The sequence below is a fragment of the Sorex fumeus genome, unplaced genomic scaffold (genome assembly GCF_029834395.1).
Source record: "Sorex fumeus unplaced genomic scaffold, SorFum_2.1 ptg000013l, whole genome shotgun sequence".
NCBI lineage: Eukaryota > Metazoa > Chordata > Mammalia > Eulipotyphla > Soricidae > Sorex > Sorex fumeus.
Window position 1 is genome coordinate 11,552,069 of NW_026606070.1, and position 24,202 is coordinate 11,576,270.

Sequence of the window (24,202 nt, forward strand, 5' to 3'; positions counted from 1 at the left end):
ATCCACAACATCCCATATGGTCCCCTGAGCACCACCAGGTATAATTTCCGAGTACAGAGCCAGAAGTAACCCATAGCCATGTATAGCTAGTTGCGACCATAGCAGAGTATTCCCATCACCACAGAAAGTCCTAAAAAGACTGTTCGGCAGCCTGAGATGATCTCTCAGCTTAGTAAAGGGAGAAGGTAACAAGAGTCAGAGCTTGGCCTTGCTCTCATCTCCGTTTATCTGAGGCTAGTCCTGATCCACCCAACAGGCCCTCAGGAGGTTATGTCAAGGGTAAAAACAAATCAACCTACCTGAAAACACTTCTGTGAAGATCAACTCTTACCCGCTAACATCCAACCACAGGGGGAAAAAAATGCTGAATTGCACAACTTAATTGAAGCCTATGTCCTAATCAGAGATATGACTACAATGTGCAGTGACTAGTGAAATGACAAAGCATCACTAGCAACAACATGACAAATGTGGACTTAAAGACCAAAAAGAAAAAGGCCCTGCAAAATGAACCAGCTCTAACCTGAGAAATGGAAATAGCACACATTTCAGCTTCCAATGTGCTAAGCTTTCTCCTCCCACACCCTTTATTTTGGAATTGAAGGGTAACTTTCTGCTTGATGTTTTTAGTGTGCAATTTTACCCAGGATTGAGATTAAAAATCCGACCTAATTGATGTCAGAAGAGTACACCCAAGGATAGCTGGTACACCATTTGGACCAGAGAGGAAGTAAACCTGAATGAACACAAAAGTGAAGAGTATGAAGAATGAAATCCAAACTTCCATCTGCATAGGAGACAGCGTCTCCTTCCCAGATAGACCAAGTGCATCTTTGTATACATATGTAATCCATGACACATGCAGGTAATGGACACTAAACTAAGATTACGAAAGTAACCTGGCCTTTCCAAAATGAGATAATTGTTTCCAAAATTATATTTCTTATTATTCTGGACCAACCTAAAAAGAAATTGAAGAAAACAACAGAAAAACTGAAAGTTATTTATATCCAAGGGTAAAAGAAGCTCAATGTCAAATTAGTTAACTCTCCTAGAGACACTGCATCTCAGCGGAGACCTACCAGTAATTCTCAAACTTTTTCCCTTCATCAACCCACTTAGGGAAAGTTCCAGACACACAGTGATCCTCAACCAGCGGGCACATGTAATAAAATAGGGGAATGGGTCAGTGGGAGTCAGAAATTGAGAGAACAATTGTTCTATCATATACAAGTCCCTTTGTCCAAGGTTATTTGGAGCACGGGTTAGGAACTTTATCTCTTTGGGGGAAGGGTACTTAAGTCAATAAGTTTATTATCATCTTTAACTGAGAAATCTTCATAGAAAGCTCTGACTTGATTTATTAGTTGAGACCTATTCCTGAACTCCAAGAAAGTTTGTGTTCCACTGAGTTACTCAGTTCTCTTTCCTGGGCAAGAGATAATTGGAGAAATTTCCACCTTTTATTTTAAATTTCTTACTTAGGTTTCTCATAGACTTAACTCTTCATATAATAGCATGAGTTTTCTCACACATCTCCATGACGGTGAGTCATGTTGCTTTTCATGCAGAGAATTGTTTCTTTTAAGAAATCTTTGTCTTTTCCCATTAAGCAAGTCATCTGTAACGTCCTGACCCATGATGCGGTCCTGACCCATGATGGGTCCTGACCCATGATGCAGTGTTTCTGCACTGAATTCCCTGCTGTCTGAATTACAACCAGGAAATCGATCACTGGCTTCTGTGATGGAGACAAGCACTTACCCACAGTTCCCTTCAGGATTCCCAAAATTTCGCTCCAAGTATAATTTTGCCTCAGCTTGATTCCAGGAGAAGGCATCAAGCTGAATTCCACAACTTAATTGAAGCCCTAACTTATGTCCTAATCAGAGATGCTTTATTTCATCTCTAGTTATTTCCACTTGACCTTCAATAACCTTGCCCAACCAAACCTACTTTGATTTTTTTTTTCTTTTTGGGTCACACCTGGCAATGCAAGGGATTACTCCTGGCTATGCACTCAGGAATTACTCCTAGCGGTGCTGGGGGACCATATAGGGTGCTGGGAATCAAACCCGGGTCAGCCGCATGCAAGGCAAACTACCCGCTGTGCTATCGCTCCAGCCCCCCAAACCTACTTTGACACCTGTGGGCCAGCAGCAGATCCAAACGAGATGCTGATGCACTTGGCTAACCCTCACACCATACTTGTGGAGAACAGATGCATGACAGCACAAATGAATGTACATAACCAGAAGCTAACTGACAAATGGTACCTGATGGCTATGTCAAGGCATTCTGCAGTTGGCTGTTCCTTGGTTGTCAAGTACTTCCCAGTACAGTAAACAGTTTTACTCTTTTGTCTTCTGATTTTCACTTGGTATCTTTGGAAAAAGCCCTTATTCCAGACAAACCTGAACAACCTCCACGGTGGGTCACAGACATGCAGGTTCAGCTTAGAGAATTAATTTTAAAAATTATTCAAGGATAAATTTTTAAGTAAGTTACAATACAAGTATTTAATTTTACATTTAGACAAATAACATTTGCCAATTTTGGCAGATGGCTGAGTTTTCTTTTTATCATTATGGCCCAGAGGAATTTTTATTAGCAGTTTACTTCCAGTATATACCTATAGGCATCATCTATTGTTTGTTTGTTTCCTTCAAATGAAGTCAGAATTTTAAAGCATTTTCAAAGCAATATGAGTGCAGATTTCTTTTTTTGGACTCTTAAGAATTTTCCTCCAACTTTTGATAACTGTCTTAATCATATTAAACTCAGAGCACTTTTATTATGGTAAAATTATCACCTTGAGTAAATCTTTCCAAAGGATCTAATTTAGAAGCAACTCTATTTTTGTACTTTTATCTCAAAGATTCACAAAATATCAATTAAATTGTGCAATTATGATGGTTGCTACAGCTGGCATTAAGCAAGTTTAGAAACAAGTTCACCCAGCAAGCATGGATACTGGCTCACTAAAGCTGTAGCAATGTGGATACAGAAATTCATGTAGGCCCTAGAATAGAATACCAGTCTAGAGGTCAAGAACATTGGATATGCTGTATGCAGCGTACTCTAATGATACTCACATATTAATCTGGCAGATTTTTTGAAAACATTACCTCCAGAATCTGGAATCATTTTCCAATTCCCTTTGCATACCTGCCTTAAACCAAAAGAGAAAATTTCTAATGGTAGCCTAGACAGGGGCTGTAGCAATAGCACAGCGGGTAGGGTGTTTGCCTTGCATGCGGCCAACCTGGGTTCGATTCCTCTGCCCCTCTCGGAGAGTCCGGCAAGCTACCGAGAGTATCTCGCCCGCCTGGCAAAGCCTGGCAAGCTACCTGTGATGTATTTGATATGCCAAAAAAAAAAAACAGTAACAAGTCTCACAGTTTGTTGTGAGACGTTTCTGTGCCTGCTCGAACAAATTGATGAACAACGGGAGGAAAGTGCTACAGTGCTACAGTCTAGAAGGAGAGAAAACTGGAGGTTCTTTTTCCTAGCAGTCCTAAAAATACACTGAAAGGGGACAGAAGGGAAATAAATGGACTCTATCTTTCTGAGTGCTGAAACAAGTTCTTAATGAAAGGGGAGGGTTGGCAAAGTCCCTCCACCATGAAGGTTGAGTATTGCCAAAGTCTTAGCCTTTTTTCTTCAGTTACATGCTTCCTGAGAGCCATGGTGTTAGAGCTTAAATATTTCAAACAACATGGGGCACTGGACTAGAAATACCAACAATTCTCAATCATCCAATTGGCGATGAGGTACCATGTGAATGAGGCTGCTAACTGATGAGGTAAGAATGACAAAAAAGCCTTGGTCACTCATCCCAGAATTCTGATCCAAGATTCTGATCCATTTGCCTAAAACAGATTTTTATTCTTATTTGGTAGCAGAATAAAGATATGGTGCTTGAAATCTTAATTCATGCATGACACCATATGGTGCTTGAGATTTTCACTCATAAATGCCGCTGGCTATGGGGTCAGTGTTTGTTAATTCAATGGGTGGGAAATAGAAAAAGACTTTAAGAAATGAGAATGTAAGTTCTTTCAAAAGAACACCTCGAGATAGCAATACCCCAGCCTGCAACATTCCTCTGTGAATATCTATTACACAAAGTCCCTGAGAGTCCCATTACCCTCAACTTTCATTGGGTTATAAAATACAAGTTAGATATGGGTTTTAAAATCCCCTCTTAAAAATCACTTTTGGGACAGCAGGTTATTTATTACAACTTATTTATTAACAACTTATTTATTACTTACTTCGATAACTGAAATCTTAATTTAATTTTCTGTCTTAAGTTCATCTTAAGTTAAATCTTAAGTTCATTAAGGGCCAGAGTGATAGCATAATGGGTAGGGCATTTGCCTTGCATCTGGTGGACCCGGGTTCAATTCTTCCATCCCTTTCGGAGAGCCCCAGCAAGCTACCAAGAGTATCCCGCCCACACGGCAAAGCCTGGCAAGCTCCCCGTGACATATTCAATATGCCAAAAACAGTGACAAGAAGTCTCACAATGGAGACATTACTGATGCCTGCTTGAGCAAATCAATGAACAACAGGAGGGCAGTGCTACAGTGCTAAGTTCATCAAATACCTACGAATTTTGGTTTCCAAAGGGGAGAAATTTGATTTTATATCCCAACGACTTCCTTAAGGGCTCAGAGATCAAGTTGATCTCCAAGCCAACATTCGTCAGGGGGGAGGGGCTGGGGTTGAGTAAGGACTGGAGGAGGCTTTGAAACACAGAGGAATTCAAGAGATAAACAACCAAATCATTTCTCAGGCAAAGGCCGTCTTGGGTATCCCACCCACACAAAGAGTCAAATGGCACCTCACAGAGTGGAGGAAAGGTGACAGATACGAAGAGAACCTGAGAAGGAACTGGTCTGGTCCTGTAGTTTCAAAGTCCTCTGGGCCAGATAGATTCGCCCAGTGAAGAACTCTCAGGCAGACACCTACATGAATCTGGTCTTTTAAAGTCATCACTGAATAAAAAGTAATTTCAACAATTTTTATCTTATTTTCCCAGTTCACGACAGTCTAAGTCTAAAATTCTAAATTTTTTTTTAAAAATGTTTTTTTCAAAATATTTTTTTTGTAATTTTGGCCCCAACTCATGGCTGAAATCAAGAAACCCCGCCCCCATACATTCTTACCCAGTTTCTAGTCTATAAAAACTGACTTGAAATGGGTAAGTTACAGTACTGCACTCAGCAATAAGGACCTTCATTCTGAGAGCATGAGAGCTGCATTCTAAGGCAGTAGAAATTAAGGTTGTACAAAAGTTTCTATAAGATATGCAGATTTTTTTCTTTTCTGATTCTCGTTTTGAGGTTTTTGTTTGTTTGTTTTACAAGTTTGAGGTCTGCTTTCCAACAGCAGTCAAAACCTGATTAGGAAGATTGGTTTGGGGCTGAAACAATACTACAGTCAAACCAATCTTTCTAATCAGGTGGGGCATTTGCCCTGCACAATCTGGGTTCAACCTCTGGCACCACATATGGTCCACCAAGTCTGCCAGGAATGATCTCTGAGTGCCAAGCTAGGAGTAAGCCCTAAGCACTATCGGTTATGGAAAAAAAAAAAGGAAAGAAAGAAAAATTGGTTAGTTCCCATCTAATCTATGTATATACATTTTTTTATGCTAAGAATCAAACTTGAGGCCTCATACATGTCAAGCATGCACTCTACAACTGCATCATATTCTTCATCCCTTGAACATAGATGCATAATGCCCAGTGTAATTTAATATACTTCTAAAGTAACATTTCTGGTTCTTCTTTTGCCTAAAGCAAAAGGACTATCTAGTTTTTAAAGCACTTTCACCTGCTTCCTTAAATCCCAGGGTATGAGACAGGGTTTGAGACAAGCTACAATGCTTGCAGACATTTGGGAAAGGGGCCCAGAGAAATTGTGGAGAACAGGTATAAGAAAATAAGAAGTGAAGCAGCCTGAGGGTGTAGATACAGAGCTAATCACCTTGAAGACCAGGGCGGGGACCAGTTGGCTCAAAACTGTCCAATTCGGCACTAAGAGCAGAGTATGTATCAAGCAGCAACAAGGCCCCGTCAGCCAAGCGTTGGCCCATGGGATGGTAAGTCCCTTGGACCGCCTGACTTATCCACAGGTTAGAAGAGCAAAGTAGACCCCAAGGGGGCACCACAGAGAAGCAGAGGCAGGGTGCCGGAGACAGGAAGTCTACACTTGCCTGAAGTCCGCACAGAAACAGCTGGAATAAGGCAGGATGTGAGTCAGAAGTCAGAACCAAGCCCCATCCAAATGATTCAAAGGACTGATTTTTACCCCTTCCATCAAATATTTTTTAATGTCAGGGGAGTGAAGGTGCGAAGGGACAACACAGCCCCTTCCTAAGCTGAGCAACAGGTTAAGAAGAAGGGCCAGAGGCGGCCAGAGAGAGAGCCCGGCAGGTAGGGTGAACATCTTGAATGCAGCCAACCAGGGTTCAATCCTTGGCACCCAGCACTGCTTGTGGCTCCAAACTCCATGGCCCCCACCTACCATACCAAAAACAAAAGAGGAAAGAAGCGTTGCAGACAATCTACACTATATGAATTCTAGGATCGAAAAGTCACCGGCACCTGGGCCAGTGAGTGCAGGCTTTGAGAAGAGCACGCATGCGCCAAAGTGTGCTCTCGTTAGAAAAAGGAAGCTTGCCTGCTTCGGGTGTGCAGCCTGGGGGAAGGGGGTGCTAGCAGTTCTGGTTCGATCACAGACAATGGTCTAAAGTCGCTATTATTTCAGTACTCATTTCCCTTTTGCTGAGAACCAACATTACACGCATCATTGCAAGCACTTGTGTGTACAAACTCATTTAATCCTTCAGATCTCTGCAGAAGGCCTTGCTGTTCTTTCACAGGTGAGGCGTGCAGCACACAGGTGAGTATGTGGTTGATAGTCACAGATGGGGAAAAAAATGGCAGAGCCAGAGAAGCCCAGCAGCCTGAGCCCAGAGCCCACAATCCTGACCCGGATTCCACAGAGACTGTGACCCTATTATGAAAAACGTTTTTTTTTTTTAAAAAAAAAAAACCTATCTCACAAAATGTTAAAACAAAAACGCCATCCACTCCCCACTTTTCCAGAGAGGAAACAAAGCAAGGAGAAGCAGCCTGCCACCTGACGTGCGTCCGCGGTTAAGAACAAGTTTGCCAAGAAAGAACTGAGCTGGAAGCTTCCCAAGGGAAATAATTCTGTCGCGCAGCAGGAGGTCCTAATGGCCTCAAAACCATCTCTCCGAGAGAATAGTCCAGAAGCTGCGCCACCAGAGAGCTGCTCAGAAGGTCAACACCTGCCACTTACAAGGCTACGAGGCTACCAGATCAGAAGTTCACTGTGAGTGGACAATAGAAATGACCACACCCTCTCACCCTCTGCTGTGAATCCATGTGGATTCATATACGCTCACATTCTCAACACCCAGCTACATCCAGCTAGAATAAAACTTGGGTGAGTGGAGTAAGAGAAGTCACTCTAGGCAGGAGGGGACAGGGAAAAAAAAAAGACAATAGGGTCTCACGGCAAGTAGGTTCCATGCCCAGTAAAGGGCGGTAACTCTCACAATCCTCAACAGCCCCTGCCCTGCAGGGAAATTACCTCCCCAGCCCCTGGCCTTCCCCCACCTGGCCAAGTGACAGACAGAGTGCCCATGATATAAGGACCTTGCCCAGTGCAGGAGTGACCACATGCTCTGCCAGTGGAGTTCGCATGGGAGTGAACGCGTAAGACATGGGAAAGTCGGCGTGGGCTTAGCATCTCTCCTTCCTCTGCCACCAGAACAGCAAAGTTCAGTTAGAGAAGCCTCCTCGGCCTGGGGCCAGGAGCAGACCTCAGAGGATGGAGCCAATAAGGACCGTGAGTGAGAAATAAACCTTCTTCCACCACACTGGTGATCTCCTTTGTTTGCTTGGGGCCCGCACCCAGCAATGCTTAGGGCTTACTCCTGGCTCTGCATTCAGAAGGATTCCTCTTGGCAGTTCTCTGGGGACCAAATGGGATACTGGGGATCAAACCTGGGTTGGCTGCTTGCAAGGCAAACGCCCGACCCACCGTCCTATTCCTGCAGCCCCAAATTCTCCTTCTTGTTCTGTCCTTTCTCAGTTTCCACCTCCCCTGTTCTTTCAGGACCATTTTTTGACCATTTCGGTCAAAGCCAGGAATGAACTTCTTCTCCCCTCTTCTGTACTGAATCCTGAAAAACCATCACTGCAGGTTTTTGCCAATTTCAAGAATCTGAGTTACCTAAATTGAAGGGCAAGGGTAGAGAGCACTCAAAGCTTTAAAGTCCTCATATATCTGGAGGGGCACACCTGGTCTCTTCCCACCCTTTCCATTTTATCCGTTTCCACTCTCTCTCCCTCCCTGCAACACTAGCGTCCAGTTACAGGAGTCTCTGTCGGGGTTTCTGACTCGCTTTCAGAGCAGCACACTTGCTGTGTCCTTCTAGACACTTTCCCCCTTGCTTCCCATGCTCACTCATCCACTGGCAAAGTTTGATGAGGGCAGCAGGGATGGCCTGGGAGTGCTCAGAATCCTAACCTCGGCACCTGCACGGAGAAAACAAATGACGGGTAGATTCAGAAGCCAAGAATGACCATGATGTGTTAGGATTAAAGGAGGTTCCAGCTTACTGTTTCTAACATTTTTTCTAGGAACATTGAGGATCTACTGCAGTAAGAAGGGGGGAATAATGTAAGAAGGGCAGAGCAATAATTCAATGGGCAGGAGACCAGCTTGCACCTGGCTGACCTGGTTTCAATTCCGGGCACCCCGTATCGTCCCCTAAGCATACCACACACCCTCCTCCAAAAAAAAAAACCTTTTAATTCTTCTCAAAGGAAAGTCAATTTATCAAAATCAGGCCATGCATTTTGCCATATATATTTTTACAAGCATGTATAACGTATCAAAAATAAGGCAGAAAACAAAGTTTCCGCTTGTCAGGTACTAGAGGCAAACCTAGAGCTTGGAGCTCTGCAGTCTCAGTTCGGCAGTGAAGTATGTGTATCCAGATGAGAGATTAGACAGTTGCCTTGCGCACAGCCAAGCTGGGTTCAATCCTATACACCCATATGGGCCCCTGAGTCACGCCAGGAGCATCCCTAAGCACAGAGCCAGGAGTAAGACCTAAGCACAACTAGATATGGACCCTTCCACCAAAGAATAAGTGCATCTCTGCAACTCAACGTCCTACATCTTTTGACTTCCGAAAGAAAGAGAGAAAGAGAAAACCACAAATGCCTTATTAGCTCTGGCCCTAATGCTATAGTTTCTTTTCCACATCAGGAAATAGACTCCTGTTTTCTACCCCAGGCCAGATCTGAAATATTGTAAATTCTATTTTCGATCACAAAGCAAATTCTCTTTTAGAAGACTATCTTTTCCATCTTACCCCAAGCCTCGTCATAACGTTCACATAAGCTGGATTGATACGATGCCAGGGAGCTGGGGAGGGTCAGAAGTACTGTTTAGCGCTAAGACAGTTTGTGTCCACGTGGATTTTTTGTTAAAGGGAAGAGAGAGGGCTCTCCATTATACTACAAAGTAGGACTCCTTGGGAAGTGAGTAACAGCCTAGAGCTATGGGGTCTGTTTCGACCACGGTGCCGCTTCACAACTCCAGCTGAAAAGAGTTCAGTCAGGCCCAGCGGAAAAGCGAGCTCCAAGACAGCCCTTTCCCCGCAACCAAGTTTATGGAGCTCTAAGAGCTATAAAGAGAAACAGACCCGGGAGACTCTAGCTGCGGAAGAAGCCTGAACCCAAACATCAGTATCATCCTCGGCATCCTCGGTACGTGTAAACACGCGTCCTGCTGCCATCAGTCAGAGAGGCCCCCAGCGCTGCAGTCACCCATGTTTATCTGACCAGTACAAGGAAGGCCCTTCCCAGCACCAAGCAGCTGTTTTCTCAGGCATGTGACTGTCCCAGTAGTGAGATGAGGTCCAGTCAGGCACTCCGTCTGATTCTAAATAGCAAGTTACGGTGGGTTAGGGTTATAGATGAGAACCTCAAAAAGCTCATGCAGGGATACTAACAACCCAAGGCTAATCAGGATGGTAGGCTCTGGGTAGCTCTATTCTTCTATCAACTACTTGTATCAGTTGGGGCTGAAGAGGAAGTACAGTGGTCAAGGCTCTTGTCTTGCACACAGCTGACCCGGTTCGATCCCCAGCATCCCATATGATCCTCTGAGCACCACCAGGAGTAACTCCTGAGTACAAAGCCAGGAGTAACTTCTGAGCATCACCAAGTATATCCCACAAACAAAATTCCTACTTGCATCTACTTTTCATTATAGTGTAGGCACAAGATTTTTAAAGAAAAGACTTTAAAAAAAAAAATTGATCTACAGGGCCAGGAAGATTGCTCCAAGGTTTAGCATGCACAAGGCCCCAAGTGTGATTCCTGGTACCAACAGAGTAGCCCTGGTTGCCATCAGAACCACGAGGCCCAAGTAACACCACATTACTAAGGTCGAGCACCACTGAACCATCCAGCCCGCACAGCCAGACAGAGTATAACCATAAAGTAGTCCCTGAGCACAGTTTGGGAGCCCCCCACTCTAAAATTAATCTGTACCTCGAGAAGATTTAAAGAGTTTGCTGTCCTTCAAACACCGCTGATGTTCCTTAATAACTGCTTCTAGATCCTCATCATGCAATGACTTAGATCACTGACTAAATAAGCTTAACATTTTCACACTGCTTTCTCCCCTCTGCCACACAAATGACACCCCTTTATCGTTCAGAACATCATCCCCCACTTTCTTGCTCCATTCACCTTTCTCCAGACCACCTGAAACCCTCTGTGTGTCACATCCCCCAAACCCCCCTGCAATGGCCCTTTTAGAACAAGGAGTGTCATCTCTTTCTGGTCAGTCCCCGCCCTCTGCCAGGTCTTCCGAGGTTATAATGATCCTCAGAGAAGACCTTCACCTGCATCATACTGGCTGGGGGACCATAAATACAACTTACCCTAGCTGACTACACTGCAGTGTTGCTTTAATGCCCTGAATCTCTCGAAAATAAACTCTCCAGGTGAGTAGGGGCATTCTCACTTGGGCACTGCTGTGTACGTATTCCCAGCACCAAGAACAAATGGTACCTGGTAAAGACAGGGTGTCCCAAAAGAATGAAAAAATAACCTTGGTTTTCCATTTCTTTCTTGAAGGAGATCATAAAAGGGTCTCCCATCCAGCCCTGAGGAAAGTGTAAACACATTATCTCTGTCAAGAGTGAAGAAAGGAACATTTCTGCATTGGGGAGAAGGCTGAAGCAAATGATCGCTAAAGTTCTTTTCAACTCCTAGATGCTAAGACTTGAAGAACGCCACACCAGAAGAGTCAGCAGCATGAAGAGCCTGACTCACAGGGAGATAAATTACAGTGCTCTGATTAAAAATAATAATAATAATAATAGCTTCCCTGGGACTGGGCCGTAAAACATCCTAACATCCAAAATGTGGACGCTTCCCCAGGGGAGAAATTATCAGTTACATGCAGGGCCAACAGCAGAGTAAACCACGGATGTGTTTCAAGGTCTCTTCAGAGTCAAGTCTCAGAACCATCAGCAGGAAAATGGAGAAGCAAAGGGTCAACATGAAAGCGGCACTAAAGGAACAGTACCACCACTAAACTGAAGCTTTTGCTTTCCAATCAACAAATTCCCTTAAGCGAGGTCTAAATTTAGCTTTGATGCTAACTAAGTATAACTTCTTCTTCATGAAAGAAGTGTGTATACCTACCATTAAGGATTTTTGCCCAGGAAATGTGGCATTTACCTGGAATAACATACTTAATGTTCAAACACAACTGAAGTCTCAAAGTGAGGGCAAGTTATTCTGATGGAATTTTTGTCCAATCTGGCACTTTGCAAGGGAAAGGGGATAAGTTCACATTTTGCTAAAGAACTTACTGTTGAGACTTTAATACTTGCATCTGAAAGCTAGACTTTATGAAAGAGAACATGAAAGGTCACAAAACTCTCTGTGACCAAAACTAAACTTTTAAAAATTAGTAAAATCAATGCTCTCATGCCAGAGAGGTAGTACAGCATGTAGGGGTCTTGCCTTGCATGCGGCCAGGTCAGATTTGATTTGTGGCACCTCATTTGGTTTCCTGGAGCAAGAGGAGTAAGCTGTTAGGACTAAGAGTAAGCCCTGATCACTGCTGTGTTATGTCCCCTCCAAAACTATTTAAAAATTACTCTAAAGGAAGGGAGCACCAAATAAAGGGTGTTGGGAGGTTTCTCTCAGGATGGGAGATGCGTGATGAGAGTAGACTATAGACCGAACATGATTGCCACTCAATGCCTCTTTTGCAGACCACAGCACCCGAAAGGAGAAAGAGAACAAGAGGGAATGCCCTGCCACAGAGGCAGGATGGGATGGGGGCGTGGGGGTGGGAAGGATACTGGGATCGTGGTGGTGGGAAATGGGCACTGGTGGAGGGATGGGTATTCGATCATTGTATAACTGAAACCCAAGCACAAAAATCTGTAATTCTACAAATGTACCTCATGGTGTTTCACTAATAAAAATTTAAGGGGAAAAAAATTACTCTAAAGGAGTAACCTGGGAAACTCCATTAATGGAGGGGGGAAAAATCAACTCTGGAGTGATTCTTTTCCCTTAACACACCCTTCCTTTCTTTTGTTCAAAAGAGAAAAGAAAGGGGGAGGACCTGGAACAGAAAGTAAGCAAGGCATCTTCCCACGCTGCTGGGGAGCTTTGGAGATTCCACTTGCACTGAAGCTGCTGAACTGCGGAAAACTCTAGAACCGCTTACAGAACGGCAGAGCCAACAGCTCAGGCATTCCTTGGAAATGTATGAAAAGACTTTTCAACTTTGTAGTCAACGCCTGATCACCCTACCACAACTCCGCCCAAAGGGTAACAAGGTCTCCAGTTGTTAAACAAAGTAACTTCATCTCAGTGCTGGCTACAACAGGGAACGGTAAGGGAAGGCGGTTACCTCCTTGGCACACACACTTCTCAATTTCTATTATTTAAATGAGACAGGTTGGTTTTGTTTTTCTAATGAGACAGGTCTTACACAAGAATTCTGTGGGATTATTTTCACATCTCGTTGGCAGATCTGGTGTGGGATATGATTATGGCCCAGTAAACCTTAAAATCCACATGGTGTTCCCATTTAACTGACATATAGAAATGAATTTACAGAAAATGTGCAGCAAATGATTTTCTCCACCCCGCTCCTATTCTCAAGAAAACAGCGGGAAATGGGTGTTACGGAAAAAGCGACCCCCTCTCGAAGTCCCCCACCCCCTCCAATCCCACTTCTAGAAGCTTTCCCATTGTCTAGGGCTGGCATTGTATGTAGTTCGCTGAGTCCGTGCCCCAGAAATAAGCACCGCGAGGGAGTGGGGTGGGGCAGGCAATTCAGTCCGTTAAAAAACTTCACCCCTTTGGACCTTAATTTCCTCACGAGGAAAGTAAAGGGAACAATCTAGAGATTATACAAATTTCCTCCGTAACGACAGCCTTTGACCACTAATTAGCAGGCGCGCAGCTGGCGTGCCAGGGGCCGGGATCTCCCGAGTGTGCCCCTAAGTATTAGAACTCGAAACGCCCCCCAAGACCCACATTTGCACTTCAAGGCGACCGCGGCGCGTTTTCTAAAAGCGTCGAACGGCTTTGAAGGCAAACGTGGCAGCAGCCGCCCCGCCTCGCAAACCGAATCGGAACCCGCAAGAAGGCCTCCCCCCGCACCCCACCCCCGGGGCCCACTTCCCGGGCGGGGCGGTGCCGGGGGCCAGAGGCGAGGGCGCGGGGCGTGGGAGAAGACGCTCGTCTCGGCCAGAGAATCTCCGAGCACCACCTGCAGCTGCTCGGTGGGGAAGTGGAAGGCGGCAAAAGAGAAAGGTGGGAGCAGGGCGGGAAGAACCTCGCCCGAGGGCGCCCCGGACGCCCCCCAAACGCTAGCGGGGGGCGAGCGGGCTTCCAACATCCACAAAGAAACGGGGCAGGAGAAGGAGCTCCGCCTTCCTGCCGGCGCCGGGTCCCTCCGGCGGGAGCGAAAGAGGCCGCCGCCGCCCCGTCCTCTCGGCCCTTGGCCGCAGGATGCTGAGCCCGCGCCGGGCACCCCGGGGAGCCCGGGCCGGGACCCGCCCGGGGAAAAACCCTTTCTCACCCCACCCCCACGTCCTTCCCCCGCGCACACGCCCCGGGGCGCCCGGTCCACCACGCGCCCGCACCCCCTTCCTGCAACCCGCCGCCCCCAGACTCCTGGCAGCCGAGCCACCCTCACCCGGGGGCCCTGGGAAAACTTTGTGTGTGTGTGTGTGCGCGCGCATATGTGTGTGTGCATATGTATGTGTGTGTGTGTGTGTGTGTGTGTGTGTGTGTGTGAGCGCGCGCCCAGGGCTTTTGTCCATATCCTGGGCAGGGCCCGGCAGCCGGGTGGTGGGCCTCCGGGTGGCCGATTTCTGACTGCACACACACACACACACACACACACACACACACACACAACACAACACAACACACACACAAACCCCAGCGCTTTCTCCCGACCCCTTTCGGCGGGCGAGTGCCACGGGGCGCTCCCACGATCCCTTCCCCTGCCCGGGCGCGCCGGGAGCAAGCCCCGCAGCCGACTCCGCTCACCGTCACGCGGGACACGGCGCGCCCGGGGACACGGAGTCGCCCGGGAACACCCCGGCCCGGGGCTCCTTTTCCCCGGGAGAACGGGCGCGGGCTCCGGCTCCCGCCCCAGCCCCGCGCCGCGCGCGCGGACACACTGTTGCATGGCCCGAGTGGCCCCCCGCGCCCCGGCGCCCCTGCGCCCCCGCGCGCGCCGACGCCCCGGCACTCACGGACGGTCTCCCCACGGCCACGGCCATCGCGCCGGCTCGCTCCCCCGCGCTCCGGGCCGCTGCTCCTGCTCGCGCCCGGCTCCCGCCCCGGCCAGTGCGCCCCCCGCCGCCGCCCCTCGGCTTTATCCCGGCAACATGGCCACCCGCCTGGGCGCGACCATTCGCTTCCCGGGCAGGGGGGGCGGTCGAGTGGGGGGCGGCGGGGCGCGCGGCAGGCGGCGGGGTGCGGGGCCCCGAGAGCGGGTAGCGGACCCCACTCCGCGCGGAGGCCACCGTGCGCCCCGAAACGACCCTCTCGGGAACCGCCAGGACGACCCCGGCCCGGGTACCGCCCGTCCCCCCCCCACCCCGGCGCCGCCACTTGGGGGAGTCCATATAAAAAGTCGGGGCGCCCGGGCTCCTGCCCCCCGGCCCGACGCGCCTGGGGCCGGGCGGGCCGTGGGAAGTCGCTGCGGGACCGAGCGGGACACCGGGGGAACCCGCTGGAACGGGCCGCGGGGGAGATGGGCGAGCGGGGGCAGCGCGGCGCCCGCTGCCCGCCCGGCTCAGGGAGCCGCTGGCGCTGGCTGCGGGGGGGAGCTGCCACCTCGGGTCACCGGGCTCCGAGGGGGGCGCCCCGGCCGGGGAATCCCACGGCCGCGGGAACCCGAGCGCCGCGTGGGAAACCGAGCCGCCGACGTCGGGGGGCGCGCACGCGTTTCAGGCTGCGGGGCGGGCGTCTCCGGAGTAGGGGGCGATGCTGGGCGCCTGGGAAGGAGCTGGGGGTCTCTCCGCCGTGGGCAGGGATGCCCCCCACCCCCGGCATCCCTGGGCGTTATAACCGCGTGTGTGCGGTGCAGCAGAAGTGCTGAGGGATGGAGAGGCTGGGTGGGGAGGGGTGTCGGAGGTAACGTAGGGGCGGGTGGCCCCTAGAGGAGGGATCGAGGCGGACGGGCCACCCAAAGCCGTTGAAAGGAGCGACCTCTGCGGGTGGGACTGGCGGGGAACCTTTGGGGGGCAAGCAAAGGTCGTGAGGGGTGCACCACTGTCTTTCACCCCCCGGGGTGACTTGGTCTCGTGGAAAAACTAACGGTCTCTTTATTCCGGGGCTCCTCACAGCCTGACCTAAGCCTCTTGAGCCCAACTTTCACGGGGCCCTGCAGTTACCTGCCTAGGGCAAGTCAGGGTGGGTGGGTGCGAGCGCCCCAGCGCCGCCGTGGGCTAAGGGTCAGTGGCCTCGCGCGCAAGTCCGGCTTTTGCTGGGGGGCCGAAACTGGGTTACTCTGGGATGGACACCGGGGCTCAAGGCCACCCAGACTACATTTACTGCAGAATTGGGCCGTGCGGGGTGGGGAGAGGGGACAGCGACCCTCCAGGGATGAGTATGCAAAATGATGAGGGTGCCCTTCGGGGGGACCCGTCAGGGTGTGGATGGACCCCAGACTTGCAGGGCGCGAGCCCCCTTAGTTTCTACCTGTTTTTGCTTCCTAGAAATCAAATCTTTTCAGGACAGGGTCCACGGTTTCCTGTTACGCGGACTAAGTGCAGGGTAAGTGTTGCATTCAGACTACCACGTGGCTGGGTGCGGTGCCATCCTAATGGGGAGAAGGACTTTGACAGGTATGTCACAGTACAGGGACGTTTCGTTCCGTCGCCCATAGGGAGGATCCCGTAAACCCAGTGAAGGACAGCGCCGGAGCTGCGGACCCGATCATGAGTGCAGTCCAAGCGAACTCTCCATTTTGTGACTTACCCATCACACCAATGAGCAGAATTCCGTTGGTTTTGATTTTATTTGCTTGTTTGGTTTCGTAAATGTTTCAACAGCTGAGTAGATGATTAGAGTATGCCCGCCCTACCTTTGTGGGTAATCACCTGAGCTTAAGATCACATTGGGGCTGGAGAGATAAGATTGCAGGTAAATGACTTGCCCTGCAAGCAGCTGTGCTGGGTTTGATCCCCAGCACCACCAAGAGTGATCCCTGAGCACAGCCAGGTAAATGGCTCAAAAGGCTGGAGGTATTTGCACCTGCTGAGCTTCAAGGTTCAGTTCACACTGCCACAGAGTCCCCCAAAGAGTGTTGGAAGTGGTCCCTGAGATGCGCCCACCCCCATTCCCCATTAGACAAGATAACAGATGCAAATGTCTCATCTGTTTCAGAAAACACTTTTAGAAAAAAACGTCTTGGTGGTTTCTGCAGCTTGTGCCAGGGTGCTTCTTTTTTCCCATCACATGGAGCAATGCCTCAAATTCCCCTGCCTGATTCTGGCAGGTAAATAAATAAATTCAACAAAATATAGTTTAATTGCTTTTGGCCATGGAAAGCTATTTCAGAAGCTCCGATCTCATTGTGAAGTTATTTGTTCCACAGCCAGAATATCTAGATTCAAAATCCTGGCTTTGGGGCCAGGAAAATAGTTGAAGTGAGCGAACACACCCTCTAGTGTGTTCCAGGCCCTGCATCTGATCCTTGGCACGGCTCACCTGCCGCCTAGCCCTGCCGGTGTCACCTGGTGGCCCTGGTAAGGCCGGGTAGAGTCTCACATGGCCATGGCTCACAGCCAGGCTGGATGAGGGTGACGGCCAAGTTACTCAGCATTTCTGTGTTTTAATCTACTCATCTTTAAAATCTTTTTAATAACAGTTTCTTCTGAATAGGAACCCTAAGGGATGAAATTGTGCATTTTAAATTGTCCCTATGCACCCATAATGCCCATAAGTAGAGAGAGAGTAAGAGGGAAATTGTCTGCCATAAAGGTGGGGGGGGGGGATGAGGGATGGGATACTGGGGACATGGGTGATGGAAAGTGCGCACTGGTGGAGGGAAAGGTGTTCAATCATTGTATGACTGAAATTCAAATGTGAAAGCCTTGTAACTGGAGCTCACAGTGATTCAAAAATAAATAAGTGAATAAATTGTGCCCATGCTATCTTATATTTTGTTTTGTTTTAATTATGGGAGCAGAGGGAGTGTCAATTTTGTTTTTGTTTGGTTTTAGTTTGGGATCACCCCCTGTGATGCTGAAGACTTATTCCTGGCCCAGTGCTCAGTCACTCTCCACAGCGCTGGAAGACCACACAATGCCAAGGATTGAATCTGGCTCCTGTGTGCAAAGCATCTGCTTTGCCTGTTGAGCCATCTCTCCTCTGAAACAGGACACTTTTGTGTTTGTTTCTGTGGAGTCTTGAACCTCACATATGGGAGGAAGATGCAACTTGGGCACTTACACAAGGTAGACCCAGATTTGATCACTGGCACCATATACAGTACCCAATCCTGCCAGGATCCATCACTGAGCACAGAGCTAAGAGTAAGCCCGGAGCACCACAAGGTGTGGCTGAAATAAGCAGTTTCAGATTAACCATTTTGATTTTCACAACAATATTTTTCCTAAAATTCCTTTGAAAATACATATTTATTTGTAAATACATTCATCTCGATGAAAACTACTTTCCAACTGACAAGGAGTCCACTTACACATTTACTTATTTTATACTTGTACAAAAGCACACCTTTTGTCAACCATTAAAAATAAAAACAAAAGAGAGGGGCTGGAGCAATAGCACAGCCGGTAGGGCCTTTGCCTCGCATGCGGCCAACCCGGGCTCGATTCCCAGCATCCCATATGGTTCCCTGAGTACTGCCAGGAGTATTTCCTGAGTGCAGAACCAGGAGTAACCCCTGTGCATTGCCGGGTGTGACCCAAAAAAGCAAAATAAATAAATAAATAAACAAAAGAGAAACAAGATTCTCAAATGAATTCCCACCAAATTGCCAAAAGAAAAGTCACTGATATTCAAGACTTTTTAGAACAGTTTTTGTTTTCCAAAAGCAACTTACAGACGGAAACCAAACCTCTACATTGCCATCAGCATAAACATACAAAACCCTAGGAAAGAGAACGTATTTCATTTACAGAATATGTGTGCCCTGGAAAATATTGCTTGCTCTTGAATAAAGAACAGACAAACTGGAAGAAAAGTAATTTTTAAAGATGGCCATTAGGGGCCAGAGCTAATAGCACAGCGGGTAGGGCGTTTGCCTTGCATGCAGTTGACCCGGGTTGATCCCTGTCATCTCATATAGTCCCCTGAGCACTGCTAGGAGTAACTACTGAGGGGGGCAGGGCCAGGAGTAATTCCTAAGCATCTCCTGGTGTGGCCCCAAAATAAAAAATAAAGATGGGGGCCTGGAGAGATAGCACAGTGGGTAGGGCGTTTGCCTTGCACGAGGCCAAACCGGGTTCGATTCCCAGCATCCCATATGGTCCCCTGAGCACCGCCAGGAGTAATTCCTGAGTGCAGAGCCAGGAGTGACCCCTGTGCATTGCCACATGTGACCCAAAAAAGCAAAAAAATAAATAGAGATGGTCATTTCATACTTAACAGAATATTGACATGTAAGTAATGATGTGAAAATACGAGTCAGCTGCAAAAATATCTCTAAAGGTGCTTGCACAGGTTTGTAACAGAGCAAGGTGACTTCTGATCCTCTCTCAGTGTTTAGTTATAAAAATACAAAAAGAACCTTAGCTGACAGGAATTTCACTGAGCTGAATCCATGATGAGCAGTCAGCAAACCCACTGTGTAGCTATAACCTTGGCTGATTGTTGAACGCAAAACCGTTCTGTTGAACAACCTGAAACTTCCGCATTAGGAAAAAAGCCTCAGAATTATCAACTACTTCTATGAGAAAGGAGGGGGGAAAGCAACGTAAATTCCATAAATTCTATTATAGACTTAGAACCATTTCAGTTCTAACAGCTCTCCGGGGAGCCTAAAGGTAAATACTGTGCGCTGTGTTCAGCCTCACTTCAGTTGAATGGGAACACCCCACCTTTTTGTTAATCTACTTTCTACTCACAGTGTATGATTTGTATGATTGTTTCCTCAATCTACCTCTTCTTTCGGGTTTTTATTGTCTCTGGTATCCATGGAGAAGACTTTTGCTACCAGCTCTAACTTTCAAACATCCTGGACCAGCTCTGGCCTATTCTTCTATCTACACAATTTGAAATCCTAACACACAAATACAACTACAGTAGAAGGTAAACAGTATATCCAGGTAAGCTCCTTCCGGTGCAGAGATAAGGCCTTAAGGCAAGGGCGTGGACACATTAGACTCTGGTTCAGTTTCAGCCCTGCATATGGTCCCCTGCGCCTCTCAAAGAAAGATCCCTAAGGACAGGTCACTGTCACGGTCCTCCTGGTCCTCCCGTTGTTCATCGATTTGCTCGAGCGGGCCCAGTAACATCTCCATCATGAGACTTGTTGTTATCCTTGTGCTTCTCTGCATATAGCCAAAGATCTAATAGAACAGTGATAGAACGTGTCCCCTTTTAATATTGCTTTCATTTGCATCTTTGTGATACATGCCTTTAGTTGGGAAATCTCTGAATTTCCAAGCAATAGGTTCACTAGTCCCCAAGTCAAGATCTCTTCTTTCTACACAGGTAGAAGACCAGCTCGAAACACTGAAATCTGAGTCACAGAACAAAGTAGAGCTGCTCCTGCAACAGCACCAAGACAGGCAGGTGCCTGGCGAGGGATAAGAAGCCATGCAGTGCTGGGTGAAATGAGTCAGGAAGAGAGGGACACTCATGGAATGGCTGCACTCATTTGTGGAATATAAAATAGCATAACATGAGACTAACACCCAGGACAGTAGAGGCAAGGGCAAGGAGGATTGCCCTGCAGCTTGGAAACCCTAAGGACAGAACCAGAAATAAAACCTGAGTACCGCTGGGTGTGACCCAACAACAAGCAAGCACACCTCAGAACTTTAGATGCTGTCCTAAAGGCTTTTCTCTCTTAAAAATTAGATCAGTAAAGTCAGGTGACTAATTGCTCTGTCTACATTGAAAATGCAATCGAGAGGACGGGAGCAATAGTACAGTAGGGATAGGACCCATCCCCAGCACCACATATGATACCCCAGAACCCACCAGGAACAATCCCTGTACCTTATGTAAATGTATATATATAGCATTGTGTAGCACTGTCCTTCCGTTGTTCATCAGGTTGCTCGAGCAGGCCCAATAGCATCTCCATTGTGAGACTTGTTGTTACTGTGTTTGGCATATTGAATATGTCAGGGGAGCTTGCCAGGCTTTGCCGTGCAGGCGAGATACTCTCAGTAGGTTGCCGGGCTCTCTGAGAGGGGCAGAGGAATTGAGCCCAGCTCAGCAGGCGCAGCTGCTGTGCTTTCGCTCCAGCCCCTCTGTGTGTGTGTGTGTGTGTGTGTGTATATACATATATATATATATAGTATACATATATGTATATAATGTACATATATAGGGGGCCATAATGATAGCATAGTGGGGAGGGCATTTGCCTTATTGCACACATCCAACCTAGGTTCGATCCTAGGCATCCCATATGGTCACCAAAGTCCACCAGGAGTAATTCCTGAGCACAGAACCATGAGTAACTTCTAAGCACTGCAGGATGTGCCTAAAAGGAAAACAAAATCAAAGGCAAAAAAATACACCTACATATGTAAACTACATACAAACAAAATATATAATATACACACATATAAATATATATGTGTAAAGCCCCCCCCCCCCCCCCCCATTGATCATCAATTTGCTCGAGCGGGCCCAGTAATGTCTCCATTGGAGACTTTGTTGTTACTGTGTCTGGCATATCGAATACTCTCGGTAGCTTGCCGGGCTCTCCGAGAGGGGTAGAGGAATCGAACTCGGGTCGGCCATGTTGACTGCGTGCAAGGCAGACGCCTTACCCACTGTGCTATCGCTCCAGCTGGAGAGATATATGTGTATATATACATATATATTACAGCGCCAACAGCACTGAAACATGAGGCCCAAACAACTCTGACAATCAAACTGGGAAGTGTGTCTGACAAGGAAGCAGGGAACCTGAGGACATCGGTGGAATGAAGACAGTACTGGTGTTGGAACACTATCCACCTGAAACTCAACTACGAATAACTATGCACATCATAACTGGTGCCTTCATATTTTTAAATTTTTTAGTATAAAAATAAGGTTTAAAAAATGCTTCAGAAAAATAACCCAGCAGACAGGAGTGCTTATGGCCCTAAGCACAAAACACCTCTGGGTATACCCAAAAATCAAATTAAAAAGGCAATTTGTTAAAACAGACTTTGTCAATATTAGATATTTCACAATAATTTTATCCAGAAGACATAATGCAAGCAGTATGCATTCAGCAAACAGACCAAGCAGGGCAAATCTTCAGCAGGTATCCACTATCATCAAACCACTGTAAAATACTGCACATGATACTTAGCCATTTCTTTCTGTTTGTATAGGAGAAAAAAAGAAAAAAATCACATGTCTGCTTGGCCACTAGAATGAGGTCTAACTTTAAATTAAAATGCCCACATTATGGGGACTGGCGCAATAGTACAACAGAGAGGGCATTTGCCTTGCATGCGGCTGACCTGGGTTTGATCCCTCAGCATCCTGTATGGTTGGTTCCCTGAGCACTGCCAAAAGTAATTCCTGAGTGCAGAGCCAGGAGTACCCCCTGGGCATCCTGGGTATGACCCAAAAAGATAAAAAGAGAGAGAGAATGAGAGAAAGAAGGAAGAAAGGAAGGAAGGAAGGAAGGAAGGAAGGAAGGAAGGAAGGAAGGAAGGAAGGAAGGGAGGGAAGGCAGGCCCACATTATGTACTTGCTCTGGTTGAATGCAATAGCCACACAGTATAAACCTTAAGAACTGCAAGGTCCAGAGTGGAGTAGAGTGGAGTGCAGTGGAGAGTCTGTCACAAACTCAGGAGGGGCTGGACTGAAAGTCTCATCCATGTCGGCTGTTTTTCTCATAGCTGGTAGTAGCATCAGTCAATTGTTCTCAGTGACAGAGTAGAAGGCTAGCGGGTATTTATTTGTGATGGCAGCAAAAAAGCTAATTACCAGGGACTGGCAAGTCTTCAAAGGATTTAGCTGATTCATCACTGTATGTTCAAAATTATACTTTGAAGGTATCTCAAATCTTTTTTTTTTCCTCTTTGAGTCACACCCTGAGATGCACCAAGGGTACTCCTGGCTCATGCAGTCAGGAATTACTCCTGGTGGAGCTCGGGGGATCATATGGGATGCTGGGAGTCGAACCTGGATCGGTCTCATGCAAGGCAAACACCCTACCCGCTGTGCTATCGCTCCAGTCCTGTGTCTCAAATCTTTCTTCAGTTTCCACTTTGAAACTGCTTGTGTTTGAAACAGGTGTAAACTCAGTTTGAAGGTTGAATAAAATGGTCTGTGGAGAGCAAAGCCACAAACTGCCTTTGTCCTTGAATCCTGGTTTTTAGGGTAAATGTGCAAGAGATCTAGGCATGATTTTACACAAAGAAAAAGAATACATTTAGTTTTTACTCAAAGGCTTCGCAATATAATTTCCAGGGGCTTGCCAAATGATGGCAAAATTGTTCGCATCCTAGGGTTTTGGTTGGTTGTTTGTTCTTTTCTCCAGATGTTAAAAATATGTTTCCATGAATATCAATTTAATGCCATCCATATAAGAGGTGACCAACTGTGCAGGCAACAGGAACATATCAAAGATGGTTGGAAAGTCTCAATATAGACTGCGTAAAAATGTCAATTCATGGACTTAACTCAGCGGGTAGGGCGTTTGTCTTGCATGTGGCCAACCCAGGTTCAATTCCTCCATCCCACTCAGAGAACCCAGCAAGCTACCGATAGTATCCCACCTGCACGGCAGAGACTAGCAAGCTCCCCGGGGCATATTCAATATGCCAAAAACAGTACCAAGTCTCAGAATGGAGACCTTACTGGTGCCCACTCAAGCAAATTGATGAACAGTGAGAGGACAGAGCTACAGTGCTACTGTTAAACTATTTGTTTACAATTTAACTCTATGGAACAAAGAGCTAGTTCAGGGGTCAGGGTGCATGCAACGGCCTGTGTTTGCTCCCTGGACCCACATGGCCTCTCAGCACCACCAGCTATGGGCCTGGTGGCACCAGCAACACTGGACCCTACCAGAGACTCACCCATGGGCCCTAGAGTCCAATTATCTGGCCGGTTTCAATCACAATCGCACCTAAATAACTAAAGCAAACTGACTAGCAAAGAAGAGAAACTGAAATGACTCCTGGAAAGTGTGATGGTTTCCAGGAAGAAACGGGAAGGTAGGTGGAAGGAGTGGAAAGAGTTTAGAACTTGGATGGTGGGCCTGGTGCCTTTTATACACAAGTAGAGGAGTGAAACTGTGCACCTGCAGTTTGTAAATCAATGGAAAATCAACATAGGGTAAGGTTTAAAATACAGTTTATTTAGGATGTTGTTAAATGTACCATTTTCTGATTCTCCCATACTCCTGCCCCTTTTTATTCTCTTTG

At 47.3% G+C, this 24,202-nt stretch overlaps 1 protein-coding gene across 7 annotated transcripts in view; it reads right to left on the minus strand.

Moving 5' to 3' along the window:
• The window catches only part of SEPTIN11 (septin 11), a 101,269-nt gene extending 86,290 nt beyond the window's left edge, over positions 1 to 14,979 (minus strand). For all 7 annotated transcript variants that reach the window (XM_056111124.1, XM_056111122.1, XM_056111126.1 and 4 more), the window contains exon 1: positions 14,870 to 14,979. In XM_056111124.1, the coding sequence (XP_055967099.1) occupies positions 14,870 to 14,896 (27 nt within the window). In that variant the 5' untranslated portion in view covers positions 14,897 to 14,979. The remainder of the gene's footprint in view (positions 1 to 14,869) is intronic.
• Between the last annotated feature and the right edge of the window lie 9,223 nt (positions 14,980 to 24,202).